At 33.2% G+C, this 9,673-nt stretch overlaps 2 protein-coding genes across 2 annotated transcripts; one reads left to right on the top strand and one right to left on the bottom strand.

The window, feature by feature from the left end:
* Positions 1–1,001: 1,001 nt before the first annotated feature.
* LOC132718911 (uncharacterized) lies at positions 1,002–5,628 on the top strand. The gene is made up of 4 exons (XM_060702610.1): positions 1,002–2,471; positions 3,149–3,418; positions 3,617–3,757; positions 4,096–5,628. The coding sequence occupies exons 1-4, from the start codon at positions 2,242–2,244 to the stop codon at positions 4,274–4,276; spliced, it is 822 nt and encodes a 273-aa protein (XP_060558593.1). The 5' UTR covers positions 1,002–2,241; the 3' UTR covers positions 4,277–5,628.
* A 2,060-nt stretch (positions 5,629–7,688) lies between these two features.
* Positions 7,689–9,174, bottom strand: LOC132718909 (zinc finger protein 551-like). Its single transcript, XM_060702608.1, has 3 exons — positions 9,120–9,174; positions 8,477–8,623; positions 7,689–8,101 (listed from the first exon to the last, which is right to left on the bottom strand). The coding sequence occupies exons 1-3, from the start codon at positions 9,137–9,139 to the stop codon at positions 7,819–7,821; spliced, it is 450 nt and encodes a 149-aa protein (XP_060558591.1). The 5' UTR covers positions 9,140–9,174; the 3' UTR covers positions 7,689–7,818.
* Positions 9,175–9,673: the final 499 nt, after the last annotated feature.

Genomic DNA, 9,673 nt, shown 5'->3' with positions numbered 1-9,673 from the left:
TCTGCACAAATCTAAATACTTAGAGGGAAACAGAATAAACCTCGCGTTGACATCGGTACTGATGCTCAGAAAGGTGAAAAGTCGACAAGATTAGTGAAACAGCGGACTGATGAGTGGTATAACCTTCGAAGCAAAGCTAAGGTAACACGTAGCACATTATATAAGGCATTAGGTTTTGATACTCTTGCTTCACAATAAGATCATTTTGAGAAGGTGGTGTGTGGCATTGAAGAAAAGAGTCCCTCAGAATTTAACAAAAAAGCCATGAAACACGGCACAGACAATAAAATAAACGCTATAGGTACCATTGTCGGGAAAATAATGCCGGTTCTACAACCAGGTCTGAACTTTTGCGAGGAAGGATGTGTAGTTGTCTACAACAAGAATAGAGAACCATTTTTGTGGTTTTACTAAGAGCGGACCCTAAGTTCAACCAAAGTAGCAATCGAAATCAAATGTCCAGTGCTAAAAGCGCACACTGTCTTCCCTGAGAGATATTTGCTGCAATGTTTGGCCGAAATTTTTTTTCTAAATGTTCCCTATCTTATCTATGTAAGTTGGACTGAAAGACGTGACTAGGTGTTTAAGTGTACGAACGGATGACAATGCCTGAACAAGCATTAAGTAGCAAAAGAAATATATGGAATAATGTCCTGTTGAGGCATCAAAAACGAAGATGTTTAAAGCAATTAAAAAAAAATAATTCGTAAATGTAAGAACGTAGAATCGTAGGAAGTTTAATTATGCAAGTTAAATTTGACTCTAACTTTTGAACATGAATTTCAGACGATAAATCACCATCAAACGGTTTTGATTAAAGTCTTCAATTGATGATATACAATGTAATACATGTTTGATTTGTTAGAACAACGGCATCACGAAGCAGTTGTATTTATGGTTGCAAGATATAGAGAGATATAGAGAGGCTTACGATGCAGTCCTGTAGGTGGTTTCAAAGGGTTTAGTCTTGATTGCAATACAATGCGTGAAATGGCGGAAGAAATACACACAACATGTTCTGAAGGTGGTATTCATATACCTTGTCAATCATTTGATGGTCAGTAGAATTCTTTGGTCGTTCGGGATAATAAAGGTAGTCCGTTGACATTATTTCAGTTGCAGAAAGATATTTGGAGAAAAAATGAAAACAAGAGTAAGGAAGTTCTTATCAAAGAACTAAAGGATTTGAACAAAACTATATCTTGGACCAAAGAAACTATCGTAGACGTCAATGGAGTCAGTAAGAGCTACATAAGAATGAGCAATGGTGGAGTAAAACTTCCACAATATAGACAGGTTAGTATTATGAATAAAGACAACAAAATGAGCAAAAAATAAGACTGTGCTGAAGAAAGAACTTACACGACCACACTTATGGATACAGTACCTGATTCAGTTAGAGAGGCGGCCGATATCGGCAAAGATGTAATGGAATTTACCACGATAAATGATCCTATTGAAATGGAAGCATTTGCTAACAATGCTAATGAAGAAGATTGGTCATTTGAAATACAAGATGAAAACAATCAACCTACAGGTGAAATTCTTATAGAAGAAAGTAGGACACAGCAAACAAATACAAAAGAACCCATTCTAAGTGGAACACATTTAGAAATAGCTACATGGAATGTATTCTAGCTATGTTCAAGAGATTGTAATAAGAAAGGTAAATGGAATAATGTCACACCGAATGACTTACTCGACTGTTTTAATGACTTAAAAAAATGAGAAATTTTCTTGATACAGAAGTCCGTGTTTGTGTAAGGTATTTAAAGAAAGCAAAAGGTTTGTCAAGAGTAAAAGAATCGAGTATAAAGTCTGTCAAACTTGAGGAAATGGCTAAATTTCTAGGAATGGAGGTAACAGAAAATCTTGGACAAAAAAATGTCAAAAAACGTTCCAATCAAATTACATCAAGTCTTCATGATCTTGCTTTGAAAGTTGTATCTAAGTATCCAAAAGCGCAGCTAAATGTGATATTAGCAGAGTACCGGTTTTTCGGACGAGTACAAAACCTGGATTAAACCAATTGAAAACATAAAAATCGACGATGAACCATGTGAGTGGTTCTATAAACCGGACTATAGTGTTTCTAGAAAGCAGGTAGAAGTAGAGTGTATAGACAGTACACACTTATTTACAAGAGCGCGAAGAAAGTCTTGTACTGGTGGGATTCAGGGAATTACGAACAAACCATGGACCAGAGTAGCTTCTAAAAGATCTACACTTCTCACTCCAATTATGGTGAGTGATATCACGGACCCTATGTCCGTTTCTATGGCGAAGACCCATTTCTCTGAGGGTGTCGAGTTGGACATGAGACACAATGGTGACATAGCAGCAGCCGATTTATGTAGAGACATCAGAAATTGGTGGGAATCTGAAGATAGACCTGGCATTTCGGCTTCAACCCGCATTAAAATGAGGAAACCGCTTAGAAAACGTTTACTATCCCTGGTTAACTTTTTTAGGTAAGATGAAATTAAATTGAAGTGTTCTTTTCGCTTTACTGTTTTATTGCCGACAATAATATTATGTAATATTCATATTAAGTCTTTTTATAGAACATTTAGATTTCAAACATGTAAAATTAGCTATCCGGGGATCGAATTAAAACATAAAATTATTGATGGCTCGTGTAAGACTGATATTCCAAATGGACGATATTTGAAAGCTTATATATGCGCTACTATCTCACCGCATTTTTGAATTGTTAGAATGACTAATTATTTTGTGTTTGTCCTGTTGAATAGTTTGGTTAATGATCTTGTATGTTGAAATTTAAGGTGCTATTTATTGTAATGTTTATATATGGATATATTTTTCCTAATAAGTTATTCAAACATCCAAAAATTTGTTAAAAATAACAGCATTTTAAATACATTATAATTAAACGTTAAAAAGCAATATACAAAATGAAATATTTTTTAAATGAAAAGTTAGGCTAGGCATTTATCAAAACGTTCTTTCTTATAACTTCCCTTTATTTTCATGACATGTTCAATTCGTTGATATCTTTACAAATAATGTAGATTACGGTATAAATAAATCTTCATTCAATCATCAGACTAATCATTTAGAATAAAAAAAACCTTTGAGTCGCGATTTACAAATAGGTTTTACATTTTGTATTTTATTTCAATCGCAGGTTTCCACCTGCAAAGCAATACGTTTGCGGCTGGCCCGTGCAATTATGGGAAGCTTTATTAGCAAACATCGACGCAAAGGCATACCTTTACTCGTTAGTTCACAATGGAACCTATAACCCTAGAGCCTTTAGTAGTATGATTGGCGAGACTTTTTTCTCAGAACTCACGTTGAACGACAGACGCGGACAAGGAACAGTGTCGGCCTCTGAATTTGGTCAATACATCGGACATGCGACGGAGCAGGTACAAATTAGGCTTGACGAAGACAGGTAATGAATTTTTAAAAAATATACGTTACAACTTAAATTGGTAATACGAGCTTTAAATCAATTACGCGCTAAATACATCTATACATGCATTGATTTATAGACATTTCACACAAGGCAACTATTGAAAAATGTTTGTATAATAAAATATTAACTTCAACAAGTTATTTCCAACTTAAAGTTTCGTAAATTTACTTGCAGGAATTTCTCGCTTTGTACGTCTAAAAAGAAAGTATACGACGTTGTTGACGAGCCGGTAGAATGCGGTTCAGATCACGACAACACGGGGTGTATGGTTTGTAGAGGAAACAAAGACAAAATGCCACAAAATATTTGTCCAAAGTATGTATATTTGATAAACAGCATAAGGAATAACATGTGAAAAAATAATTGTTAAATGCAACTATAAAAATCTGGAAACAAAGTGATCCCTTTGGAAGCATTAATCGCAACAAAATTACATGAAAATTATAAAGTCTAATCTGAACCATATATTGCCATTCATTCCCATATGTTTTAAAATAAGTTTGTTACACAAGCATATTCTTCATGTTTGTTTGTATTTTAACCATTTATATAATACGTGTTATCCACACACATGTATCTTAGCGTTATATTTACTTAGAATGTTACTTGTTACCTCATGACAATTTGTTAAATTGTGTGATGATACATTTCAGGGATCACCCGTTTGATAATCCAGAAAGAAGACGGCTACCAGGTCGTAGAAACAGAGACCATATTCCAACCGATAGGAATGCATTACAAAGGGGCACTCTTGGTGTTAGATTTGAAAAGGCGCGATGTAATATGTCTAAAATGATGGCTACCGATAGAATGGGTATAGATCTTAATAATTAGGGTGATTGACATGCATTGCTTAAGTACAACTCACAGCAACATAGTTTTGGTAAAATTCAAACCAGATCTAATATTAATACAAGTAAATTGGACAGCAGTGTAAATGGTTAACTGTCTACCCAATGATACAGAAACAAGTGAAGTACCTGGTTCCAACAATGCAGTGATGTAAGACGAATGATTACTGCTTTGCTTTCTTTGTTAAGTAATACAATGGAGACTTCTTCTGATATGTTAGCATATTTTCACTGATAAATAAATAAAGATAAGACAAATGTTTCTACTTTTATTGAACGTGTATAGAACAATCACTAAAAGTTTGGAATTGCCTTGATTTTTCAGATATAAAACAAAAAATAATAGTAACAAACACTGATATTGCATAAAAATAACATTCTCAAACATCATCAATAACAAGAGACCTGAATTATCACAAAATGGTCACAAAACCAGGTTTTCAGAACGAAGTGTCAGAGGCCTTGAAAATAATAAAACATACAAAAAAAATTTAGACCGCTAATTTTATGAAAATATTTGTTGAATACTCCTTAAAATACAGTACTAGTAATCTATTCTTAACATAAACAAAAATAACAGAGTATTCTTGCTTTTATATACAATTAAATAAGCGTTTCGAATGATCAAGTTTGACACAAAACTGCTAGCAAATCGAAGACGAACGAAAATGAGCATAACATTATACATTCGAAATTATTTAGGTCACAATAGTTCTGTGAAAGTCTAATTGAAATCCCTTGAAAAATTTAGGCCTTACACAAAGAAAAGTTTTCTCTATATATTACATTATTTGAAATCTGTCAAACATTATCAGATTACTAAACCCCGATATACACCTTCGGAAAACCTGGTTAAAATTATCACAGTAATTCAGAAATTATACTTAATAATCATAATACTTAAAACAATAAGAAAATATTAGAAAATAATAAAATAATAATAAAACTGTTTAAAACTGATTTAAACATATAAATGATCGCTGCCTGCATATGCACGATTTTCAAATAAATGATCACATTATCAAAATATTGCTTATATATCACATAAATAATCACAAGTCATTTCAGAGCATGCGTTAAAAACAACGCTAATACAAAACATTACAGTGATTAACTTGCTAATTATCACATGGATTAATTACCGGTAATTTATATAAGTGATCGTTGCATGTCTTTGCACAATCACTTTTAAAACACATAATTACACATACAAAATAAAATCATCGCAATAAAAAAAATTCTACATACAAACTGATTAATCTATTATTTATGAATTCACTGAAATGAGTATGAAATCATGATTTTTGAGTATCATGATTTTTGAGTACATAAAAAGCATAAAAAATAGGAACAGAGTGAAGTGTCGAATATTGGAATGCAAACTGAGATAAAACGTCCGAAAAGAGACTAACTTCTTGTACATTTATAGAAGAACTATACTTTCGTCAAGAAAATATCAGTCTGTGTCCTGTTTTACTGAACTAAACAAATTTGCCCTTGAAGTGACTCAATTTTATATTATGTTCTCTCTGAATGCATTCAGCTGAGCAAAAATGTAAAAAAAGGTACGGACGGCTTGATATATTTTCTTTTCTTAAACAATTTTGTAAGAAATTTTGATAAGGAAATCTTAATATTTGAATCGCTTTAAACATAACCAAAACGAAAAGTGATTGCGACTAGCTTACATCCAAATGAGTTTGTGTCAATTCAATCGGGTCGCTCATTGAAAGAAAGATACCTACATAGAGAATAATGAATGAGTGTAGGTTCTATATTGAATTTATTGCATGTGTTAAAAAATAATATTATGAGGAAAAGTTTAATAAATTTAGTAAATAAAAAATTTCCTATTCATTTGACTGGCGGTCAATAATAAAACTCTTCCACTTAGCGTGACGTTGCATCACTATGACGTCGGATAATTATCCATACATAGAGGATATTGAATGAGTGTAAGTTCAATACTGAATTTATTGCACGAGTTGAATGAAATTATATTATGCGAGCCTCTGGCGAGCATAATATTATTTTATTCAACGAGTGCAATAAATTAAGTAATGAACTTACACGAATTTAATATTCTATTTATCACATGCCCAAAATAAAGACCGTTTAAAGTGAAGTAAGAGTCATTTTTCATTGACGCGCCTATAATATAACGCTATCATTTAGCGCGTCTTTATAACGCTAACGACACTATGTTTGTATAACGCTAATGACGTCACGTCAAAATATATGCACGGCCGTGCAATACCATTTTTACGGAGTCGCAAAATCTGCACGGGTGTGTGATAAAGTGTTTTTAATTATGAATGAAATTCATATGGCACGTTGCTTCATAATTACATTCCACTTTAAATACACGTCTAGGTTGATAAATTTCTACATATGCGTTTCAAAATGTTGAAAAACCACAACACGAATGTAGTTTTGAGCAGATTACATATTTTTATGTTACAAAATGAAAAGGTGTTAAATATAAGATACTTGCGAAAAGTAAGGGAGAACATTCCATATATGTCGTCACATTTATCTTAAATGTAAACTGGTTTGAAAAAGTAAATACTGAAAGAAAGAAATAAAAAAAATTGTCAGGGTTGATGTGAAAGGAACGCCATAATTTGATCAAAATAATTACATGAAATTCATGAATTTGCCTATCATATTCTGGCGTTTTTCCCACAAACACCCCCCCCCCCCAAAAAAAAAAAAAAAAAAAAAAAAAAAGATAATCAATTTCTTAAAAAGATATTGAAGGTAACAGCTTTAAAAGAGTGACACTGAATTTTGCTTATTAATTTCTAGTGATAAAAATTTACTGACTAGAAAATATCTAGTTTTCTTGCATATCGGAGTTGGATTTTGATGTTTTTATCCATGCCAGACAGCTCATGCGCTCAGATGACGTCATTATCTTTAAGAAAGAATGGTTACAAAAATTGTTGTGACCATAACATTATTGTTTATGTTTACAGTTATAACACACAAGTAAAAGTAATAATTTTCTTTCTCCACGAGATTAAATGCCCTTATAATTGTTATATTGTTATATAACAGGTGTGCAGTTGACTATACACAGATCAAAAACGTTGCCAATGTCTACAAAATAAAGCGTTGAAAACGGTTAAAAAGTACAGTGTATATCAGAATGAAAGTGCCAAATCTTTATTTATTTTGTACTTCGGAAAGCTTCTTATTTGATATACATGTAGATATTTGAAAATTGCTATCAAGTTAGACTTTTGACAACACATTATCTAAAATAATGTTCAAACCACCGAATGTTGAATTGCTTGCTATAAACATATTCGAGTAAGATATACAAGAAAACATATCAGTCGTGAATAACGTATCGGAATTTAAATTATCCGTACCTTGGGCACCGTGCACAAGGGCTGTAAGTCAGCAAACCTCGTTACAAGCCCAATGCGCAGGCGCCCCCGGATCGAATATTTCTATCCAATACGTAAACACATGACATATATCATTATGCAACACAATATTCAGTTGTTTACTTTAGCTCTACAGGTCCTCTGATGCCGAGAAAGACCTGAGCGAAAAAACATAACTTTTCCCACACCTTGTACATCTATGGTTTCTTTCATGGTTATGTTTCACGGAAATATGATTTGACAGCTGGTATCTGTAACAAAATTCCTCATTACAGTTATCACATGAGAACCTTCTAGGCCCCAGGGGATGTACTTCGTTTACATGTCTCTTCAGGGCATGATTGGTAGCAAAGCTGGATTTGCAGTCACTGTGCTGACATGCAAACATCCTTGGCGCCCCATGCTTGTCGCATCTAAAACATAATGAAATTAAATACATAAATTATATAGATACAGGGAAACACTACAATCAAAACGAAAAGCGACATGTTTTTATTTGTGACTCTTGAGCGAAGTTTGAGGTGAGTTTACAATTCAGGTCTGAATACATCATGTTTGCACCCATTTATGTCGAATCATATAATCATAATAATTTAACTTTATAAATAAACTTTTTTATAATATCGGTTAAGTACGAAAATATATCACGTCACTATCATTTTTACAAACAGTTATCTGTAGTTCATGCGCCGATTTCATTAAAACCTTTTTATTATGTTTAAAACAACATTTCCAACTTTTCATTAGTTCTTTTAATTTTTCGAAGGAAACAGTATAAAAATAATTACCTATGCTGTGAATATTCATTTTTCTCCCGGAAAACCCGCCCACAGCAACGGTATGGGCCTTTCCCTTCGTGCCCTCTTTCGTGGCGTCTAAGGTCTTGTCTTCTCTTAAAGTTCTTTCCGCACACATTACAAAGATTCATTGCAGGACTGAAATTAAAGATACACCATATGACATTCTGTATAAAACACTTTCCAAAAGAACACTATTGAAAACTGACTGAAATATATGAAATCCACACCAAGTAGAAAAATGCGCCGTACGTTATCACTGATAATTTGTGCGCCATACGTTATCATTTCCGGAAAATGCCCCGATATTAATATTTAGAGCGGTAATTCTAGCCAGAATGGGCATGAATGCTTAGATGATGACATGTTACAACTTTTAAAAGTCAGTGGTTTCAGTAAATTTACATATAAGTTGAAGAAACAGTGAAATTGAGAGAAAAAGCCGTACGTTATCACGATCAAACCGGTGGAAATTTCTCTCGCTTCGAATCCTGTGACGCGCATTCCAGAAGAAGTACGGGACATAACATCATGAAATAAAATCCTGTGTGCGCGGAAAATTGTGGAGAAGGTTGTTATATAGTATTTTACACTAGAACATTACGAATTTCAGAGAAAAAAGGGAAAAACTCACTTTTCGGCTGCATCCGCCATCTTGTTTGTTATGATAACGAACGGCGTGATTCTCCCCCTTGTTAATACAAATGTACATTTTAAAAACAGAAAATCGGTCGAAATAAACATAGTCCAATTCGTAATCAGATCAGACTGTTATTTCTTTTATAAAGGTTATAATAGGAAATAGGTTCATGAAACATTTCCTTACGCTATTTCCAATAGTTAATGTACTTTTTTCGGAAGCCTGCATATTTGTATAAACATGTGTATATAAATTTATTACAATATTTTTTTTCAATAAATTGATCAGATCTAATGCAGCGTGTATTTTTACAACAAGTTCTAATAAAAGCAAACTCTCTTTAAAGACCTTGACCATAACCCCAGCCTGTCTTGACACTCTACAATATTCAATCAGACCTAGTCCAACTGATAAATTTTTAACCCCTACACCAGCCCCGCCACTTCTCCCGCCCCAACACGCCCGATACACATTTCCATTTGGGATGTTCACCTGCTGCATGCATGTTTGTTTCGTTTCTTTCTCTTTTCTTTTTTTCTATTCTTCAA

This window comes from Ruditapes philippinarum, unplaced genomic scaffold (assembly GCF_026571515.1).
Source record: "Ruditapes philippinarum isolate M1 unplaced genomic scaffold, ASM2657151v2 ctg3369_1_1_1_1, whole genome shotgun sequence".
Taxonomy (NCBI): domain Eukaryota; kingdom Metazoa; phylum Mollusca; class Bivalvia; order Venerida; family Veneridae; genus Ruditapes; species Ruditapes philippinarum.
Note: the sequence above shows the minus strand (reverse complement) of the source record. Positions and strands in the feature narration are given on the sequence as shown.

Coding starts and splice junctions, on each gene's coding strand:
- LOC132718911 (XM_060702610.1), top strand. CDS start 2,242: ATGGTGAGTGATATCACGGACCCTATGTCCGTTTCTATGGCGAAGACC. Junction 2,472..3,148: donor TCCCTGGTTAACTTTTTTAG/GTAAGATGAAAT, acceptor TTTCAATCGCAG/GTTTCCACCTGCAAAGCAAT. Junction 3,758..4,095: donor CCACAAAATATTTGTCCAAA/GTATGTATATTT, acceptor GATACATTTCAG/GGATCACCCGTTTGATAATC.
- LOC132718909 (XM_060702608.1), bottom strand. CDS start 9,139: ATGGCGGATGCAGCCGAAAA. Junction 8,624..9,119: donor ATGGCGGATGCAGCCGAAAA/GTGAGTTTTTCC, acceptor CTTTAATTTCAG/TCCTGCAATGAATCTTTGTA. Junction 8,102..8,476: donor AATGAATATTCACAGCATAG/GTAATTATTTTT, acceptor ATTATGTTTTAG/ATGCGACAAGCATGGGGCGC.